Genomic DNA, 22,207 nt, shown 5'->3' with positions numbered 1-22,207 from the left:
AATAATGAGGAGATGAAGGTAATAACAAATAGCAGCAAGAGGTCCGTTAATGCACATACACTACGGTACCTGTGATGTAGTATGTGTGTGATGATGATGGTGAAGAGGCAGAAGAGGAGTACTGCAGTGCAGGCATAGACCACAGGGTGGAGTACCCTCACAGAGATGGGTGTAGAGTTGGGGAAGTCAGGCACCTCCTATAATAAAAGTCACAAGCAGGTCAAATGAAAGTCTCATTCAATCCAGGTGACAGCTGCATGAATGATGAATTAAATACTCAAGGCTGTCCTACCTGCAGCACAGCATAGTTGCTAAGCAGGGAGCAGCGCATTGTGGAGGTGCTGCTGTCACTGTGTACCAGCTGACAGCCCTCCTGGCTCCAGCCTCCCTGCTTCTCCAGTCCCTTCAGGCTCCACTGGGCTGCCACAGCATCAGTACCAGGGGACAAGTGGCGCAACGACACCCAGATGGGCTCTGAGTGGTTCCACATGCTGCAACCATCTGTCACAGAAAGGGAAGAAATTACCAATACAAGGCTGTAATGGTGACTGAGTTTAATGTCAATTGAAAAATCAGTCATGGATGCTTTTATATTGTTAAGTAAATCAGTTTGTGATGGAATAGTGGATTTCACTAAAAAGACTTAGAAGATTTCTTACCGAGGCCTACGAAGATGACAGGAGTGTTGACACTACGTCTGCGGGAGTGTTCCCCAGTGTTACTTGAGTTTCCAGACAGAGGAAAAAAGCTGCCAGTTCGGAAAGCTACAAACTGCAGCTTACAGTCTGCAGTGGCATCAGGAGGAAATAGAGTAGGTGGGAGAGTCACAGACGCCAGGGCTACTGAATTCTGCAGAAGAAACATAAGACACATGCAAATCATGTATCTAATGTTGAGATCCACCATTAAACCTTGAACTGTGAATACAGGTACAACAGGTTATTGATGGCATAGTATATACTAATAGAAGCACAAGAGGTTTCACCTTTAGGAGAAAGTTGTTGAGTGAGGTGTTATGGGAGCCAGTGCTGCAGCGGAAACGAAGCTGTTGTTCATGGGCAGACTCTGTCATTTCTATTCCCAGGCTGCCCGCTGAGACCTCTCGACGCTGATATGCAGTGCATGTTATGCCAGTGAAGTGGGCTGGACGAATCAGGTGAGCCTCCATCACAATGTTCCTAGACACCTGTACACATAAAAAATGAATATAGAGGGTTAAGGAATATTTCCATATCTTGTCATTTGTTCATTTTAGGCATCAAGACAATGTGTCTGAAATCTAAATAAATTGACAGGATTACATTTGGCTTTTAAATTTTCTGTACACATTTTGTTGTGCTACTTAGGCAAAAACATTGTGAAAATACAACTAAAAATATTCACATTTACACAATGGTTGCAAATCTATGCATAACGACAATGTTTCATAACTTGCACATACATGTATTAACTATGAACTATGTATATGTTCAGTGCAATTATCTCAAAGTTCTACTTGCACTATTAAATAGAAATTATAAAAAAAAAATACACACACACACATACACACACACACTCATGCACACATACAAACACACACACACACACACACACACACACACCCACACAAAAAAAAAAATAGATAACTGAAGGTGATAGTCTCTACCATGGAGAAGTCCTGAGCATGACTGTGTAGCTGAGGCCAGGCCAGTGTCTCTAGAGAGTAGACTATGGAGCTGCAGGCTCGCTTCTCTCTCTGTGCAAGGGCGAGGATCTGGTCGTCCACCTGCATCAGGTTACTGCCCATCTCCACCAACACCTCGGACAGCTACAACAAACACACACAGAGAGTTTACAGTAAAAGGATAGTAACATCAGGAGAAATAATGACAGAGACACATCATTTTAAATATGCAAATAAATCTTTTTCACCTCTCGCAGCTGCCTGACATATTCCATAAACTTCTCCATCATTTGTGCCACATACAACACATCTACTGAGTCAGTGAAGCCTGCAGCCTCCAGGGTGTATGTGCGCACCTGATGTGCCACAGTAACAGCGTTGGACGCATTGATGGGCCTCTGTAAAGCAAGAGCAAACACATGGCGAGGGCATAAGTTGTGATGTCATCAACCTAAATCCACATTGTGTGAACCTGAACGATGTACTGTGTGGTACACCTTGTACTGACAGTAGTACTGACCAGAATGAAGGTATGCAGGACGCGGGTGATGCCATTGGTGTAGTGACAGTTTGAGTAGTCACCTTCCTGCCACTTTCCAGAACGATCACAGTAGCGAGAGGCTTTTTTCTGCTCCATACCCCCCTCCACAGACAGGGAAGGGTAACGCAGCTGTAGGCAGTATTGATGGGAGGTGATGCCTGCCAGGGTTCTTGGCCACCTGGGGATTAAAACCAGAGAATAATGAGAATGCTGAATCCTTAGGTACGTAATAACAACTAATGTAACTGTAACTAACCTGAACTCTCCACGGTTGTTCACAACTTTATCCTCTGGACAGAAGGAGGCACTGTTCTCCAGCACCACTATTTCCACACTGCGAGATGTATTGCCCCGCCCCGTAGAAACCACACACTCCCACTCTCCACTGGCCTCCACATGTACGTTGAATAGAATAAGCTCACTAGATAAAGATGATATAGACAGCTCATTCAAACACATTACCACCAGATCATCATAAGTGTGTTTTAACAAGTAAAAATATTTCTTTATTGACTTAATACTTGCACAACAGTTATATGAATTGAGGACATGAGGGCAGAATAGAGCACTCAGAGTGCCTGTATAGCTCTAGTTACCACACCTGGTGATGAAGGTGCAGTCGTGGAGCACACTGTTCTCCAGCTGGACACCCATCTCTGGGTCAGAGGTCACCAGCTGACCATTGTGACGCCAGTGCAAGGTGGTGATCTTGTCCACCAAGGCAGCAGTGCAGTGGAAGGGCAGCCGATCACCTTTGAAGACCACTTGACGCTGAGACGGCAGCAATGACAGGGTGTGCAGCTCCAGAGGTCCATCTGAGTGCCACGGTGGGAAAAGACACAGATGTGACCGTGACACTTCACTCTGAATTGTTTCTGCTGCTCTCTCCTTACTCAACCTCGGCTAAATGTTTCCACAGAAGCTATTACAAGTCTGCCGTTCTCCAGCAGATTGGATGCAGACAGCAGCAATTCATAAATGAAACCTGCAGGAGTAGTTGTCAACACAGCTCACTGATACATTTAGAAATATGTCCTGTGAGCTGCTGGACTAGATCTCTTTCAACCCTTTTGGTCGACTAATTCTTGAAATTACTGAGATGATCTTGAACGCAGCTTTGAGCGTACTGTTATTGTCATCTACAAACTAGTCTTCTCTGAAACAAAGCATGAACTTTCTTCATTCTAGCCAAGCTCTCACCACAGCTCAGCTGGTTTTCCCTTAGTCCACGCAGGGGCTTTCCCTTCAGGCTCCTTGGGTAGGCACATAGGGTTTCATCCCCCAGTCGAGCTGAACTGCTGCGAAAGAAGCCCGGGACCCAACGCAACCCGCAGTCACATGACAGGTAGTCTGAGTTGAAGTTCCTGGAGAGAGAAGTCAGATACAGTGTTATCACCAGTTGGTTGTTATATGAAAAGACTCTTGAATGCTTCTTGCACATTCATTAAGTGACACCCAGAGTTGAATTACAGCCACTGCAACAATATATCTGTTACATATTACAGATTTATTGTTTTCACTATGAACTGAATCAATTGTTTCATGCAAAAGTATTTTCAGATTTGAAATGTTTGTTGACTTATCTTAAGATTTATGATAGTCTAAGTTGAAATAGGTTTTTCATCCAAAAATAATACATAGAAGAAAATATCCAAATTCAAATAAATACATGTCAAATAAATCCTCATTGCTTATTTGAGTATTTCTACAGGCTTGGGGGGATTGTAAAATGGTTAGCAAACCCTTGGCAAAATAAATATTAACTGTAATAAATGTTGTCTTTGTCTGGAATATTTATTGTTTTATTCAGATATGGAATGGCTTGCTATGAGAGGCAGTTTTTAGAGAGCAGACAGAGTCTAATACTCACACCAGCTTGAGGGATGGCAGCTCCTGAAACACTCCTGGATCCATGGTCGATATGATGTTGCCAGAGAGGTTCCTGGAGGAACACAAATTAGATACAAGCAAATTAACTTGATGCTTCCCAATGACACAGAAAATCCATTTAATTAATGGAATCATTTCATCTGTGTCTTACAGCTTTGTGAGATTGGTCAGGCCCTGGAACATGTCTGCACTCAGACAGCCAATGCGGTTGTTGGATAGGTCGCTAAAAGTGTGAAAAGACAAAGAAATGTGTTGGTTATTTTCAAATTAAGAGGGCTTCTCTCGGCCACAGATTGTGATATCTTGACTCTTGACACAGGCCATGTTTGTTTTTGTGATATTAGATCAAATACTACATATCCAACATACAAGTAAAACTATAGGACCTCCTTCACACTCTCATTGATCATAAAATGAATAATGACAAGATTTTCTTTGGTTCTAGTAACTTTATAACACATTCTACTGCAGTCTGCTCCTTTCGTTAGAAAGTTCAAAAGCTAAATAAGCATGCCAACAGTCCCTGCCACTTTCCCTTATCACAACTCCATGGGACCCCGGTAAAAGTTTATCACCAATGGGGTAAAAGCAGGGCCCCTGTTCTGTCGTCCACCCCTGAGTGTGATGTATAGCCACAGCCAGAGAGGGATCTGCTCTGTTGCACCTCTGACACTACCCAGCAGAGAGCTGTCCAGAGCATGTGTTTATCTCCCCCTGTTTGTTTTGAGAAGCCCCAGACTTTGCAGGGAAAACACAAGTAGGGGGAGGAGGGAAGGGGAGTCACGCGGTGCAGCACAGACGACCAACTCCAACCCACGCCGCAACCAGGCCTTGGTATCCAAAAACACAAAGAGTGAGCGGTGAGCGGCTGCAAACAGCCGTTCTGTCACATCCAGTGATGAGTGAGGAGCCTCTGTGGAGGCTAGTGATGGGAAATTGTGGCTCTTTGAAGGGAGTCCGATCTTATGGCTACGCTCCTTTCCGAGAGCCGTTCATTGTTCTTTTTTCTTTTTGACTGGACCACAACAGAGGGGTAAGCCATATATACGGCTCTGTCACTGACCTACTGACTGACTGAGTGATGAAGTTACACCACTGGTCAGCCAAGTGTTAGAGTTCCCCCACTGGCCACTGCTCTTTGATTAAATGAATCGGCACAAACAGAGTTGCTCTCTCAAAATGTACTGCACACTGAATGGAATATACCTGTAACAAATTTACCACTACTGCACACACCCACACACAGTCCAGCCAAATACTAGGTTTTTACCTAGTATTTTTTTTTTTTAGAGAGCAGGAGTTTATCTGCAAAATAATCACCAGGGGCAGTGAAATTTGGGTACTATGATCAAATAAACTAAAATAAACTCTCACCAAACACAACTTGATTCCCTATGATTGTACTGTTGTTGAAAAGAGTCAGGTTGTGGACGAACATAACATCACTGAGGGCCTGAGGTTTCCACAGAGATGAAGTGGGGCACCAGAAACTAAACTGCATCGCTCCCGCAAGGATCAGCAGAAACACTTTAGTGAAGGAGGCCTTTAAGGTCACACTAACACCAGGAGCTCAATATAATGCATGACATCTGCCTTGAGCTTCTAAAACAGCATGCTTGTCTCTTTTTACAACTACTACAATTATTCAAAAAAACCTACAGAGTCCATCATCCGTCTCATACCAAACAATTGGATTCAAAATTTCCATGCCTGTGTTTATGATTTCTGTTAATATGTTTGCTGCTCCGAAACCATGTGGAATGTGAGTCATGTTAATGTCTACTTACAGTTTCCGAAGCTCAGACAGGCCTTGGAAGGCTCCAGGCATGATGGTGCTGATTAAGTTGTGTTTGAGGTCCCTGGGGAGAGAGAAAATATTAGGTCAGTGAGAGAATGCATGTAGGGACGATGGAGACACATCTTTAAGGAATAGCTCTACAGTATATGTTGGGATTTGCTTTCTTGCTGAGAGTTAGATCATAACATCGATACTGGACTATATGTATCTGGAGCTAGCTGCCACTTAGCTTAGCTTAGTATAAAGACTCAAAGGTAACAACATCCACGTACCAGCACCTGTAAAATTAAGATATTATGGCTTGTTTGTTTAATTTACAGTATCAGTCAAAAGTTTGGACAAACTTTCCAATTCAAATGAATGGCGAATTTTTATTTCTATACTTTGCTTTTTGTATGGGTTAAAGAAATGGGATATGACATGTCACTTATGAAGCTCTAAAGGTGCCTCTAGACAAATTTTGTTACCTCACGACAGAGACAGGCAAACCGTTTCCCGCTGCTTCTTTATGTTAAGCTAAGCTAACTGGCTGCTGGCTGTGGCTTCATACTTAACAGACAGGCATGAGGGTGGTATCAATCCTCTAGCTCTTGTTCCACTGAGACTCCCAGAGGAGGCTTCTTTAAGTTTAAAATGAAGGAGAGTGGACACACATTTCCCAAAACTGGCCCCTCCAGTGGGATATGGAGGGGTATTTCTGCACACAGATAGGAAATCTTATCCCATCAGCCACCTGGGCTTAAGGCAAGCAAGATGCAAATACTTAAATACGCAAAGTGAAAGATTGGCGGAATCTAAAACTGCTTGCAAGGGCTCTGTCATTCCTCTGCTTGTTTCACAATGACTTTTTGAACAATAAACTTGGCCATTGCAAACCATAAATATTAATTCCTTTAACTGCCTTTGAAGATCTAATTTCATACTATCTGCTGCACTTTTCTTTCCACTCTCTTCCCATTCACCCATGTGTTACTATTCAGCCAGATGCGCCCTCTCCATCAGCAAACCTGCATTTGATTTTGAATCCACTGTCTTTTACTGGCCAGGTGGGAATAGTGAGGTTAAAGGAGGTCAGGAGAAGGATGGTTATCGGCAGGACATGGACAATGCAGGCTGGAATGTGATCCATGTTTCTACAGCATGAAAAATGCCTGCTCCCACTGGACCAATCGCAGAGGAGGATTTCCTTACAGGAGTGAACAAGCATCAGTGCAGCGGCTGCATTTTTATCTATTTCACTTTTAACCGACATGCCACTGTGGTAGGCAAGACCTCAGGGGACTTTCTGGTCCTTTTTTCCACAAAGATTATCTGTCATCGCAGTTCTCGACCATGCTGCCTCACACCATGTACAACCTCAGGCATCTCTTAACCATTTTCTTGTCCGCTTTCCAAGAGATGAGCTATTTTGATCAAACTAGGGCAGGAAAATTGTTTTAGAAAATGGCTTCCAGTAGAAAATTAGACCATGCGGTATGGCAGGGATAGAGTCCGAGATCAGGGGTTTTGCTGTTGGTCCAAGCTCTCGCCAAGCCATTGCTCATATCTGGATTATAGACAAGAGACAGGTTATAATGATGGAGCAAAATCTATCTGGCCTTGGACCAAAGGGCTGAGGTCTGTCTGTTGTGTTTGTCTCAAAGCAGACAGCCTTGGACAGCTCAGCCCAGCTCTTTGAGTGCATGCCAGCTTGTCAGACAGAGCATTTTGCAACAACTTCACAGCTTTTTGAAAAGGTGGATATGTGTCCACCTCTATGATTGTGACCACAAAGGTACCCCCCCCCCCCCCCCCCCAAAAAAAAAAAAAAATCTTGATGCAGTTTTTCAGTTTTAGCGTCATGTAAAAATCAAAATAGTTTGTGCGTTGTGTGTTTGAAAAAAGAACCAGAGGCCTGTAAGTGAGTGTGTGTGTGTGGCCTTGTAGTGTGGATCTGTCACAATCTATGTGGTAATCATTGTGTGCCTATGCACATGTATTTCTGTGTATCAGGGTGGGTGGGGGCAGAACAATACTGCTGTTTCCAGTGTGTGTGTCCCGGAGTTCATTAGTGCAACGATAAAACACCAGGCACTGCCCACTATTTCCTCTCTCTGATGACCGTCTCTCCCACCCTGTCTGCCCCTTTCACACACATACAATCACACATTAGCTGTGTAACAATGACCTCAATCTACAGTATAGGCACTCAAATATGAATTGGAATAAAATTATACTATAACTAAAAAGAACACAATTCCTATTAGGTTACTGGTTTACTATTTTACTCTCAAACCTCATGTCTTTCAACTGTCTCTGAGAGTAAAGATTAAAATGTACTTTTTGTATTGGAATGCAGCATGTTTCTATTGTCATGTCTGCACTTATATATGAAGAGCTCTCATGTATGCAAACACTGTTAATTCCACTCTAAAAACATATCAAAACTTTTTTTTAAAAAGTCATTAACAACACAAATGAAATTTTTATGCCATTATTTAATTTCATACTGAAACTTAAAATATTGTTATAACCTTACAAACTATTGTACATCTGTCCTGAATCTTAATGATGCTAGACACAGATTTCAAGACTGACTCTAAATACTCCAAATGGAAATGTTTCAACCCACTGGCTGATTTAATACTTATAAAATGTAATTTTTGGGGCATTTTACAGGGAATTTTATAGAGACCTACAGCAAAGGTTCCTCACAATTCCTCTGGGACATAAAAACTTTAATAACAAAACAATTTAGAGATGTTTGTGATGATGTTTATGATGGTATGTCATCCTCTCATGTGCTCAGGTCTCTCCTGGAAAAGAGATCTCAATCTCAATGAAACCACCTGATTAAACATTATTACAAATAAAACTACATCTAATCAATAAAAAGTCTGGAAAAAGTCACACTTTAGGCCTGAATCAAACAAACAACTTACACATGCAAACATACAGACACACAAACACACACGTTCTTAGAGGACATGACACTGAGTTACATTGTTTACTTTGAGATTTACCGTTATATTAATAACTCATACATGCATGAACCTGCACCAGACCAGACACATACATACACCAATGAATTATGCCCTGAGAGACACATAGTGACACTAGCAGCATGGGGTTCATTAAGTGTCTTAAACTCTCTGATGGTAAGATCAGTCTTCAACCGACATTACACCCCAAACAGCTGCATTTCCTAAAGCCTATGGAGCTGTGTATATCAGCAGTCCACTACTTCTGATACACTCTCTTATCACCGAGCTGAGGAATTTGGAGGAGCTCACCAGAGTCGACAGGATTTGAAGCCCTAGCCAACCGCTCAGTCCTACCCTAGCCCAAATGTCAGCGCTCATTCGCCACCGTAATCCGTGGTAACTCTCAGCTGCGGCCCCTTGCCATTCGTCCACACTCTCAGATTTATTTCCAACTTAATCTCAAACCTGCAATACAGCACAAACTGGAGCCCTAGCAGACCCCATACTCATGCGATGACTTGTCTGTGTGCCCTCTGGAGCAGACAGACAACAGCCTCCCAGCTCAGTGGCCTTGACACTGATGACAACAGCTGTCACCAAGCAAGAGGATAATAGCAGAGACGAGAAATACTTCAAAGCCTCACACTTGCTGAGTGTGAAAATATCATTGTTGGGAAGGTTAGAAGTTGAAACTTGCAGCGATTACTTGTTCATGATCTTCCACTGTAGCAGCATTGGCCAAATGGTGGTGACACAGAATAATTATGACTATGGCCTTCCTCTTTGAGTTATGCTTTGTAACCTTGGGAGTGCATTGCTTTATCCCCTTCACCACATGTGGCCTGTGTGATTGGGTTGTGACAGACTCAAGCTCACTCCCAGCCCAAAAGAGGCCATTGTCTGCTGCCACTGGGCCTAACACCAGCGGCTGCCATTAAGAATGTCTTTTTTTTTTCCCACAAACTCCTCCTGATCAATGGGGCTGGTCCTCTGCCATTCTGAAGAGTCATTTCTCTGTGGGTATATGGGATGAGCACCTGGGCCCCATGCAGACTGGAGAGGAGCGACGTGCTTGTAGGGCAGCGAGAGGGTAATAATGAAGACATGGTCTGTAAAGCGCTCCAGACGTGGAGTGCTCCATTATCAGGAGCACAGCGGCAGGGACTGGAGTGCTCCACTGACATTGTTTAGGCCCTGGCCCCGGAGGGAGCTGGGAAAGTGACTGAAGCCAGGGAATGGCCACTCATTATCACCAGACTGGAATCAAGAATTTCCCGTCCCTGGAATTTTTTAATGGAATGATGTGAATTACAATTTCTGTCCTTTAACTGCATGTATCTCGGTGTAGACCAATATAAGCAAATGCCTCGGGACAGAAACAAATGTGGATTAAAGGTATGTTGGAAAAAAACAAGTGGGGGTTAACTAGCACCTTGGCTCCTGGCAGAGGTCAGTGGAGACCATTTTTGTGCCGCGTGTCATTTCCTGTCTGGTTGGCGTCTCTCATTGAGGCCCTTGCTCATTTATTTTTACAGTTTCCTTTTTCTCCATTTTTTACTAGTTAGCTTTCCCCTGTAGGGAGGGGCAGGTGGGTTAGGGGATTCAGTACTGAGCAAAATTGTCCCTGTGTATGGCCCCACCTCCCTACTCCACAACACACTTGCTCACAATGGGGGCTCTGTAACACAGGCCCCAAACGTACTGCTGCCTTCCCCCCAAAACAGGAAACCAGGATATGCCGAGCTCTTGTTTTTCTACTAATTTCCTGCTTTGCTGCCCCTTCCCCAGATTATTTTCTTTATTTTTTTCTGGTTCCTCTCAGATTGGATATACCTAATCAGCTTTTTGTCTGCGTTCATCTGGAGACCAATTGTTCTGATGAAGCTAGGAGAGCAAAAATAGACATTCTGTATTATATTCATAAAACTTCAGTCATTTGAATTCAAATTGGACAAATGCTTAACACTTTAAAATACTCCGCCCCACCCATGGGATACTTTGGCCTTGGCAGTGCTACTTTATGTGTGTTTTGGTCTGTAATAACTCTGCCTTTACACAACCTTGACAAATTATACACTGTTTAAAAGCTCTGAGTCTCCTGATTCTATCTGTACAAAGCACTTTAGCTGTTGACACATAATTGGTTCAGACTTGTGGCTATGACTCCAAAGTGTTGTCCACACAAAAGGTACAACTACAGGACTTACATTCTCTTTTTGTAGCAAAAAAAAAAAAAAGATCAGGAATCCATGTTTGTACCTCTGTAACTTTGGTTCAGTAAATCTTATATTTTCAACCTTTGGGTGTAAAATGACCTTTCAATGGAAACCAGGGTTATGACTGTAATCAGACAGGTTGAAGAACAGTCACCTTCTTATTTTGGGGAACACTATTTTCAGGCTCATTCACAAAAATGGCGGTGTCTGTCGGGTTAAGATATTTCCTACAGACCTGGACAATCACCACCTGATCACCCACTGCTGTTCCTATCCTATGGTTTACTGCACATTACTGACAGTAACATAAACTGTGGATCCAACTGCACGGTCGTTAGCGGGATGTACAGAAATAGCAATATGCACTTTTATTTCAAGTGTAAAATTTCATAGGTTGATTATATGTTTCTATAGCCTGCAGCAAGAGGAGCGGGGGATTATTCTGCCAAGGAAAACTCTGGAACCACCGACTGTTATTGACTTCAGTTCAGGCTGTTGGAGCAGGCGAGAGAAGGGGCCAGTGCCCGCCTGTGGAAGGTCTGTTGATTTTCATGAGATCTACCAACACTGTGAGTCAAACACAATCAGTCTCAGTCTATGGTTTTAATGCAACAAACAGTAGATTGTAACAGTTGTCGATCGGATTTCTGATCATGTAAAGCCAAAGTTTCTCAGGATCAGCAGTGATAATATTCTGAAAAGAGAATAAGCTGTAAACTGCATTTCTTTTTTCTGTTTCCCCCTCACTGATCTTAAAGAAGATTACAGAATGACATAACTACAATATTATTCTTGTGTTCAATGAGTCATTTGAGCTGAAAGACCATAATAATAACATAGGCTCAAAGATACACTTTATGACTGGGAAGGAAACAGGAACAAACACTTTTCATTGAAATTATCAATGAAAGGATAGACTCATGTACACGAGTGAATTTTCAGCCAGTAGGTGGACTACAGCTTGTAGAGAATGAGAAGGGGGAGGAACAGCAAGAGACCCTGTGAGCTGGGAGAGGGGAGATGCAAAAATAAAACAGAAAAGGAACACAAACGGAAGTGGGGGGAAGTAAGTCCAGGGAAAGCTCAAGTTCCTCCGGAGGAAAATGCCATTGAAACCATATCAAGTTTGCAGAATGAGTGTGCGAGAGAGTTACTGGCGTATAAAGCGTACGATTTGGTAATGGGCTTATGAGGGGGCTCGCTCGCTGTTTCAATAAACCCCCAGAGCCATGACTGAGCTAGGCTTGCAATACAAACACACCCCGTTCCTTCAGTTTATCTGAAAGACACATCTGGAGTCTATCAACTCCAACAGCACCCCCCCTTTCTGTTTCCACTCTCCAGCACGCTTAACCCCTTCCTCACCCGCTCCACCCCTTAATGTCATGCACTCTCATTAGGTGACCGTTTCTTAACCGGGGGCCATTCAGTGGCGTGTGCAGGAATACATACTAAGCCAAACGCTCATTTTTCTGTGAGGGAGAAATGAGGCTCCCATGTGCGACCTCCACAGCTGGCCTTCGCTCTTCTCAGAGTGGTGGGCTGGTACAATCTGAACCTTGTCTGGTCTAGACAGAGGGGCTCCTTGCCATGTCCGCACATTCTCCACTGTTTTTACATGCTATAGTGTTGCCCACCTCTGCTTTGTTCCCACTCATCAAGGTAATTTGCTTAGCCTGTGTGGAAATAATGTTAATCTCTCACTAAGGAAAACAACTTCAGATTTATATAAGACAAACTGCAGGAGTGTGCTTTCCTCCTTCTCTCCCTCCCTCTCCCTCCTTCTTCTTTTCTTTCCCTCTCTCTCCAGCCACCATACCATCTTTAGCCATCTCGGCTCCACTTCCCCTGTGTCAGATGGTAAAGTTGTTTAAGTTGGACTACATCCTAACCCCAGCTGCTCAGAATGGCAGAGGCGATTTCAAGGTTGGTTTCAGAGAGGCTTAAGCAAAGACTGAGTGGCCTGTCTCCCCTTTTGTAAAACAGATACTATCAATTCAAAAAGTAATATATATCAGCCTAAGCATTCTTAACCATAATGTGATAATAGTGCACATAGTTTCCATCATGCAGACATTTTTCTAAACATATCTGCACATTCTCATGCCCTGTGTGACTTATTGGTCACAGGTTTCTGTGCAAACTTCCCTTAATTCTTGTTGCTCTACAAACATAAATCACTAGCAAACTCCGTATTTCCTGCTCTTAAATGAAGTCAACAGGAAGTTTATAGTAATCTTGCATTACTCTTCTATAGCACAGCAGAAGTAAAATTACAGGTAGCTTTATACCGTAAGGATCATTTCAGAGTCTCTTGTTGACAAAGTCTATCATGCTGCCAACACCTTGAGCCTCTAACCAGTTTTAACCACAAGCCTCACTCCTGCCTTTCAGACCTGTCCACTGCAAGCACCCTGCTGCTCCCTCATCCATCATCATCACTGCCCTTTGCTCTCCCTCTCTGCTCCCTCTCTCCCCGTAGGGTGAACAGACCTGGTAATGAGGGCCCCTTGTGCCCTGCCTGCCTGTCCTGTGTCCCATGGTGCAGTGGGGCCCAGTTGGACAAGAGCCAGACTGCCTCGGCCCTCTTTGCTCATTATTCTCATTACCTCGCCTCAAATCAGCGCAGGACAGGCCGCTGGGATCTGTCCACAACTCATAAAGGTCCCGGCTCGTTAGTGGGGCTGCGAGCGTCAGCTTCCATCAGAAAGGGTGTGCATAGAGGTGGAGGTGCTCAAATAGGTGCAGAAGTACAGTATCAAAGCCGTGATGGTCTGTTCGAATGTGACTTATTGTGCATATAGCAAGCTCCGCCACAGAAGAAAGGTATGATTCAGCTGGTGTTTCATCCCAAAAGCTGGAAAGAAACAAGGTATTCCACCATCCAAATGTAGCTGTTGGATGGCAAGCCTATTTAAAAGAGCTACAAAAACACAGTAGTCCAGTAAGAGGGCAAAAACAAACAAGGCTAAATTGCTCCTCTGCACTTGGGTGGTTTGGCAGGTTATGAAGGCAATAGTGGCTTTGAGGAGGTTTGTCCCAATGAAAGGGCTAACTGTGTAGATTGCTGCACTGTCTGGCCCAGGCCTGGAGGAGGGTGGCCTGCCTTGGAGCTGTATTCTCCCACTAACAACAGCAGATCAGACTGCATTCAACTCTGAATAGATGTCTGGTGTGAGTGTGTGGGTGTGGGTGTGCGTCTGCTGAGAGAGTTACCAGACCCATTTGTAATGACTGGACAAGAAACGAGGGTGCCCATACTAGGAAATGCACTCAAGAGTTACAGTACACACTGAAGTCACAACAGAGATGGACCAAAAGTGAGAGTGTGTGTGTTTGTGTGTGCAGTCAGGGGAGCAGACTGTGTTTATCCTTGTCTCATAGGGGAAGAGATGCAGTGTAATTCCCTGATGTGTGTTTACTCAGCCCTAGTGGGCTGGCCTTTGATTACAGCACTGACCACATAATATGAGTAACTCTTCACTACTGCTCCAAATGACAAGCACATGTAGACAACATATTGGAAACAATGAGAAGACCTGAAGAGCGATGGCGGGCTAAAGGAGACAAAAACAAAACTGAAATCTCAGTGTGAAGATAGAAAAAAGCAGAAACAAAGACTCACATCCAAAACCTTTACTGTAAACTCACATCTGAATTCATCCCTTCAAACCCTTCCATCACAGCAATGGTGAATTTCAATGTGGCATTTTTCACATCAGACAGCAATTTTCCCATGAGCTCAGATGTAATTATAAGCTGTGCAAGGCTCAATTAAAGGTTGAAGACGTCAGAGTGAGTGAGCAGACCTCCACTGCTGTGTGTCACAGAGCCAGCGTCGAGGTTGAGGCAGAGGAGTGAAATGAGGCCTGCATGATTTACGTTATGTCCTCTCCTTACACCAGACGTCCTCATCTCCCGCTGTGGTGCATGAGTGTGTGTGTGTGTGTGTGTGTGTGTGTGTGTGTGTGTGTGTGTGTGTGGGTGTGTATGTGTGTTAGTTTGTCTGCCTGTTCTGTGTCTTTCTCTCCAGTCTTTTGGTTATGAGCCTCTAGGAAAGCTCCACCCTGTTGCCCCCCGCTAGTTTTATCACTGCTGCAGGTACAAGGGCCAGTTATTGGGTAAGCTCAGGTTACCCGACCCACCGACCCTACGGAGCTACAGGGAATCTTGTCCGCACTTACAAAAACAAGCAACATCAGCTCATTTTACATCAAACACACCAAGCTGCGGATCTACTTTGGCTTTACTTTACTCACTTATTCTCCCAAGTAGTATTAGTCATAGGATCTCGGTGTAGTGTCTTCCTGTCAACAGCTTTATCAGCGTCTTCAGTGCAAAACGGTTGGGCTTGGCCTTGAAACTATTCACCCGTGGCATCCACATGCCAGACATAAAAACAGCAATTTCAGCAAATTTGGCTTTTGTTCCTGACTGGCACGTCTGGTTTGAGCTGCAGTAGGTGGGGAAGGTATTAACAAGGTAGCAACTGCAGCAAATTACCATATTTTTCTTTCTTTCAACATTTTTGAGAGGCCCGTTAGCTTCATGGGTGGCAGCTCCGAGTGGCATGTGGAACTAATATCCCTTCAACATACTCGTCCCCCCGCCACCTCTGACATAATAAGTATGTCTGCCAGACTACAGTATCCAGACTGAAGCTGCTCCACATGTGTTGTCAGCTACCAGGATGCTATAAACCTTTACTAGGATGCTCTGTAAAACAGCACACCTTGCACACCAAATGTCACTAAGAGGCTATAGTCTCCCTGTTTGGAGTCTTGGCCCAGCCCATTCTGAGTTAAATGTTACCATCAGCGTGCTAGCATGCTCACAATAACACTGCTAACCTGCTGATACAAAGACGCTGCTGACATGGTGATGCTAAGCATGTTCACCATCTTAGTATGCTAACATTAACACTAGTCATAAACCAAAAAACTGAACAAATTGAAATTTTGACCTGACGATGGTGCAAGATGAAAAGTTAAGAGATCACCACCAAAGTTATTAAAATTCATCCTGATTGAAATTCATCCCCTGGAAACCATGAATGTCTGTACCTAAAAGCCCCAGTAAAACCCCCAAATTTCAACCTCATGGTGCCTTGAAGTAAAAAAAAAAGTAATGGGCCTAGCAAAGTCATTTGTGTTTGTTATCTGAGGACTGTGGGTTTCTGAACCAAATTTCATGGCAATCCACCCAATAGTTGTTGAAGTAGCCTATTTGAGAGTGGACCAAAGTGATGAACAAACCAACCAACAAACAGACCAACAGAGCCATGTAACTACAATCGCTAAAAAGGAGCTACTCTGTTCCCACTTTCCTGTTTGTCACCAGGGGTGCTGTGCACTCATAACTCCCAAGACATTAACTTGTCTATCACCTGTCTCACACCCCATTCAGTGAGATTACATTGCTAGTAAGGAGGGCCAGACTGTCTGTGAGCCACAGGCGAAGTTGCCAACACGCACCTCCTCCCAGAGATCTCCCTTATCTTGTCCTTTGGAGTGGGGTTTACCTGATAATGAAACACTGAAGTGTAATTATGTGAACTTTTCACATAACTCTGTGATAGCCAGTCTGAGTATATCATCCTCCCTGCTGGACAGAAGCCCAAGATTGGATAGAAGCACACAGAGCTGCTCAGATCTCACTGATACTCTGTCTATTTCTCTACAAAGGCTCTGAGGCACCGTAGCATCTGCAAGTGCAAAAATAATAAAGGATAATAAAAGATGGGCTACTCACAGCTTTTCCAAAGTGTTAAGTCCATAGAAGGATCCGTTTCTCAGAACTCGAATTTTGTTGTGGCTCAGTATCCTGTCAAAAAGAAGACCCACAGTATTGTTAAAAATATTCCACTGAGAATAAAGTGAAGCACATTTTATGATGCTAAACTCAAATATGCAAAACTACTATCACGGACATCAGTTTCAGTCTTAAGGGGGAGTTCAGGTTTAACCAAACACAAAGCGAAGGGGTCATAAAAGAAGGATGAGAGCGAAGGTGAAATGTCCACTTGGCGCTGCAGTCACACGAGAGATTAGCCTGAGCAAAAACATTATCCAAAGATGTTTCCAATTAATGTACAAGATGGAATAGGACATCAAGATTAGGAAGCTGTAATCTTGATAATCATTTTGCATACATTATTACATCAAAAGGATGTCTTTCCACATCAAACAAACGGCGGCACAGACCATGTTAATTAGCCCTTTCCCTACTGGCAAATCACTTGGCTTGGGCAGTGGGCTCCAGGACACACTGGATGTGAGGTTGAGATCGCTTTGTCTGACAGGGGATCATGGGAAATGGGTAGTTAAAGTAATCACTCTGCTCTGAGGGATTTGACAATGTCGGAGTCAGTAAGGACAGACTTACATACGCTTTTATCCCGCATACAAGTAGTATAGGGGGATAAAAGTGATTTGCAGAATAAACTCAATCACTTTCTTGCCAATAGATAGATGAGAAAATTGATACCATGCTCATGTCGGCACACTAAGTATGAAGCTAGAGCCAGCAGCCAGTTAGCTTACCTTAATATAAAGACTGGAAGCAGGAGGAAACAGTTAGCATGACTGTGTCCACATGTAAAACAAACAAAAAAAAAAAGACCTCTCCTACAGATGCGTGAAGAACCTTTTCACTTTTGCCTTTTCACAACCGCCCAAGCTTCACTGCACCCATGGTGACATGTTCGGAAAATAGCACGTACACTTGTGTGGATGGTTGTCATGATCCACCCCAGTCTCCAACAAAATATATCCATACTGTATATTAATTCACTTTGCCAAATATCTTTTAGAGGAAACAAAACTGCTGCGTGGATTACATTCATTGGTGACATTTTTTCCAGTTCAGGAAGTGTGATGTTCTTACAGTGCACAAAAGTTAGGGAGCAGGTCAGGGTGGATGCTTGTGCCTACAAAGCACAAAACGTTGACGCCAGAGGCCTGGATTTTTCTGTGTTGTTAGGTGTGGGCCACTAATCCACTTGGGAAAGGTTAGGGAAAGACTTTTGCTTATATTGAAAAAGCCAAAGCCTTATGCTTCAACTCAGTGTTGACTTTTTTAATATTCAACCAAGACCAAGATTTTCTTTGCTTTTGCAAATTTGCTGTATTTGATTTATATAATTTTCTGGAGACAGGATACAGTATTCATAATAATGTGTCTGGCCCAGTGGATGCACAGACCTGTCCAGGTCTGCTCAGCAGGAGCTCAGGGTACACCCTGGGCCCTGTACTGGCGACAGTCCACCATCATTAACACACCCTCAAGTTTCACATCATCTTCGCCCCTACCACATGGCGCTTAATGGGCTGTTTGCGACATTAAGTGTGCTCTTAATCGAGAGAGTGGAGCTGTGTGTGCGCCTTTAAAAGTGGGAGCTGACTGTGAACAGTCTGTGAGATTTACAGATTCAGCAGCAGCAGTCGGCCCCCCTGTTTCCTGCCACATCAATAAAAACACTGCCTTCAGCTCTGCGCCTTCCAACTCAGTTAATGGCCAGATTTAATCATCCAGTCTTGGTATACAGGGACAAACTGGCCTGACTTACTTCTTCACTTCAGTAACTCTACTGACAGCCACAACATCAGGGCATGTTGAAGACAGGAAAGTTAGTTATCCTTCCAAGAAGCAAACAAAAGGAAAGGCAACATGGAAAGAAAAATCATCTGCTCCGGTTATCCTGGACACCTCAGTCAATATCTTCCTGCAATTATCTACTAAAATTAGAAATCAGAGAATTATATTTTTAAACTGGGCTGCAATCAAGAGACAAGGACTGCTGATAATGACTATAATAGCTAAACCAAGGTCTCTCTGACTGTTTTAGCATTTAAACCAAAATCATCTTTATTTTAAGTTGTGCTGTGAAAGTGTGCTATCAGTGTAATTACTCTCAAAATGCACATTAATTCCCAAAGTTAATGTCTTGGAAATTAACGTCATCCCAGATCAGAGCCTTATTTCTAACTGGGGAAAAAAATACAAACATGTCATGTTCACAAATCCACACAGACTTGGTGAAATAAATCAAAGTTATTAAGTCAAGACATTTTTAGAGAGGATGTTAGACAAAAGCTGTCCTCTTGTGGTGTAGCCTGAATTTGAACCTGTGACTCTTAGACCTTAGGGTCTCTCCCTAGACTTTGGGCACAGTATCTGCTCTATAACTGGATGCAGGCCCCAGATGAAAGCTACAGAAGATCCGGAACTGCCTGAATAATTCAATACAGATAGGAGAGGAGAAAGTCACATCTGGCAAAGAAACAAGCCATTTAATTCAACACAGACAGTTTAGATACAGATAGTTCCTTTTTGACTAAGCTTATTATGCAGAAAACATCTATTTGTCTGAGGCCTGTGTACGTTTGGTTTTGCTGTGCTTGAATGTGTGTACCTGTGCTTGTCTGCAAACCTATAAGAACAACATATGAGCTTTCATATAACTACAGTATGATTTACAAAATTTCCTCCTAAAAAAACGATTCAGATGTGTTTATTTGTGTGTTGTCTTCATGTGCATTTGGAAGAAAAATGAAATTCACATGTGGCATCCTATCACAATAATCCTCATTTGTCTCACGTTAAGACATTTCAACACATAATATTTCAATTAGCTTGCTACTCTGTACACTGGGACTTGAAAGCTGATTTTCATAAATAAACAAAGACCACGAAATGAGCTAACTGAAACCCTCCCACAAACAACAAAAGGCGCAGAGTTCCAGGAACGCAGGGGAGCTGAGGAGGCTGGACACTACTGTATAATCCCCAAAGCCTGATGTTTGGAGCACAGTTGTAAAGAAGGACATTGTTCTTTCATAAACAATGCAGAGAGTACAACTCTGAGAAAGACAGAGGGGCAGAACTCTGTAAACAGACAGAAATAGTCTGCGTTCCCATCAGGCTAAACAGGAAACCCAGCCAATTAGCTGTTTATTCAGAACCCGGTTTCAGAGGTCAGGGGTTGGAGAGAGAGCACTTCCTGGACAGCCTTCAGACAGACAGAGCAGTGTCCGGAGGCAGGTGACAGCTGAGGCATATGAGAGTGCATCACTTCATCACTGCTGTATACAAAGGTTAACAGAGCTTTACAAGCGCGGAAGATGAGTAGCTTCTTAATCATAGAAGTCCACGCTACCAGGAGGCCTGACGCCTCCACACTAATGTTTCTACTGAGGCTTCACTGTACGCGAGTGGCTTGTTTCTACTCGACATCCAGCGACAGATCAGATGGCAGATTGAGTTAATCTGCTTTCAAGAGCAATAAGATGTATGGTAAGTGGCATGACAGTGTGTTAACTCAGTCCAGAGCATGGATGGTATCTCAGAGCTGCATTTAGGATCGCACATTCAATTAACTCTCTCAGACCACAAAGGCCTCAGAGAAATCAGACGGGCTAATTGAATCCATCTAATCAATGTACAAAAAAACAGGGCCACATGTTAGGCTCCAGGATCCCATTTAACCTTTTCATCTAATTCATTCACATGAAGATCAAAAAACAGGGGGTCATAAGGAGCCAGGTCAAACAGAAGCACAGATGCCAGTTTCCGTTGTGTAGTGTAGTCATATGTTGCAGAGGGGTTAAACAGGGTCAGGCAGAAGAAGCACATGAACTGTATACCACCACTTCACTTGATGTTCCACCATGTTTTCCACTGCCTACAAGTCTGAAATGAAAATGAATACATATGAATCCATCCTTTCACTTAACTCAGGTAAAAAATAAAAGGTTACTGAGTGTGTTATTGAACGGTGACAAACCTGAACCTCATGGAAAGATTTGCTGTGTGTCTGCAGAGTGCTGCAAGGGGTTAAACCTTGTACATTTTATATTTTCTGGTTTATAATTTTTGTGCAAACAATTTCATAATTAATTACCTGGGCCCAAACCTGCCCCCAAATAGTTCAAACAAGCAAATATTTTAAAAGCATTTGCTTAATTGTACTAATGATGGTGCACGCTTTCTGTAATTTATTGACTTTAGTTGATTTTGAATATATTCTGGTCTCTGTTGAAAGGAGATACACAAATAGTGATTAAAAACCTTAAAAATACCCTGTTAAACCAGCAGTAACCTTGAGAAAATTGCAGGTAATCTGGTTAATGAGTCTGGATAGAAAATTCGATAGCTTTGTGGTACAAAATTGCAGTGCTTTACCACAAAAATGTGCTCTTATAAATATGGCATACTGTATATTCAAAGTGAATGAGAAATCCCTCACATTCCCCAAACCCAGATGTTGGCAGAGATCTATCAAAACAAATATACGGTTGACAAAGTAAGCTTGTGGATTCGTTCTTGTAAAATAAAGAGTATGGCTACTGCTGGTAATCCTTTATGTTTCAGGATCAAGGACCATAGCATGGTGTTAGCTCAGGGTTTCCTTGGTGCGTGATGGAGTGTAAAAAAGTAAAAGCCATACAAAGAGTCTTGTCTAGTAAACCACAGCAGCTCCTCCCTGCACCGTGCCACTCACTTTGTTGGTTTGCTCAATTTGCTTCCTAAACCCACAAAGCCTTTGAGGGCCACACAGGGGCATGACAGCATGTGACAAATCGTATTTGCTCACTGATTTACTTCCGCTCTTCCCACTGACTCTTAACTGTAAGGCCGCCTCACTGTTACATACCCCCTCAGCTCTGAGGGAAGGCCCAATGTATGTGCATGTGTGCATGTGTGTGTTGGTACCTGTGTGTAGTGTAAACTCAAACTGCCTGTCAAATGCTTTTCCTACAGCTGCTTTTGGTTTCGGGTCATTGTCAACCAATCATTTTGACTGAGGAGTGATCTCTGTGGTGGAGCTGGGAAGGTCGGCTGTGTGGTGCACAGCACCAACACAGGGAGCAGCAGCTGAACAGAGCCCTTTCAGCTTTCCAGATCACAACCTGGTGCAGAGGGACAGAGAGGGAAAACACATCCTTCTCTCTCCTGTCCTAACCGCAGCTAGAATGCTACAAACCCAAACACGACAGGATGTCCTGTGTGCAGTCAGTTACCACTGAAAGTTTGGTGTCAATATCTTTGCACCCTCCATCCTGTCTCCCTGCTAGACACACTTAAAGCTTCTGTTTTTTTTTTTTTATAAGTGGGAAGCATATACAGGAAATGCTC

General features: G+C 43.3%; 1 protein-coding gene across 1 annotated transcript in view; it reads right to left on the bottom strand.

The window, feature by feature from the left end:
• Positions 1-22,207, bottom strand: part of adgra2 (adhesion G protein-coupled receptor A2) — a 38,000-nt gene that overhangs the window by 3,456 nt on the left and 12,337 nt on the right. The window contains exons 2-15 of the mRNA XM_071482524.1: positions 16,823-16,894; positions 5,882-5,953; positions 4,246-4,317; positions 4,075-4,146; positions 3,405-3,568; positions 2,806-3,019; positions 2,461-2,625; positions 2,184-2,382; positions 1,912-2,061; positions 1,646-1,807; positions 986-1,186; positions 660-849; positions 293-501; positions 70-197 (exon numbers count right to left, since the gene is read on the bottom strand). Of these exons, the coding sequence (XP_071338625.1) occupies positions 70-197; positions 293-501; positions 660-849; positions 986-1,186; positions 1,646-1,807; positions 1,912-2,061; positions 2,184-2,382; positions 2,461-2,625; positions 2,806-3,019; positions 3,405-3,568; positions 4,075-4,146; positions 4,246-4,317; positions 5,882-5,953; positions 16,823-16,894 (2,070 nt within the window). The remainder of the gene's footprint in view (positions 1-69; positions 198-292; positions 502-659; positions 850-985; positions 1,187-1,645; positions 1,808-1,911; positions 2,062-2,183; positions 2,383-2,460; positions 2,626-2,805; positions 3,020-3,404; positions 3,569-4,074; positions 4,147-4,245; positions 4,318-5,881; positions 5,954-16,822; positions 16,895-22,207) is intronic.

Source organism: Trachinotus anak, unplaced genomic scaffold (assembly GCF_046630095.1).
Source record: "Trachinotus anak isolate AG129_WGS33_773 ecotype Australia unplaced genomic scaffold, CSIRO_AGI_Tana_v1 ptg000008l, whole genome shotgun sequence".
Lineage (NCBI taxonomy): Eukaryota > Metazoa > Chordata > Actinopteri > Carangiformes > Carangidae > Trachinotus > Trachinotus anak.
Note: the sequence above shows the minus strand (reverse complement) of the source record. Positions and strands in the feature narration are given on the sequence as shown.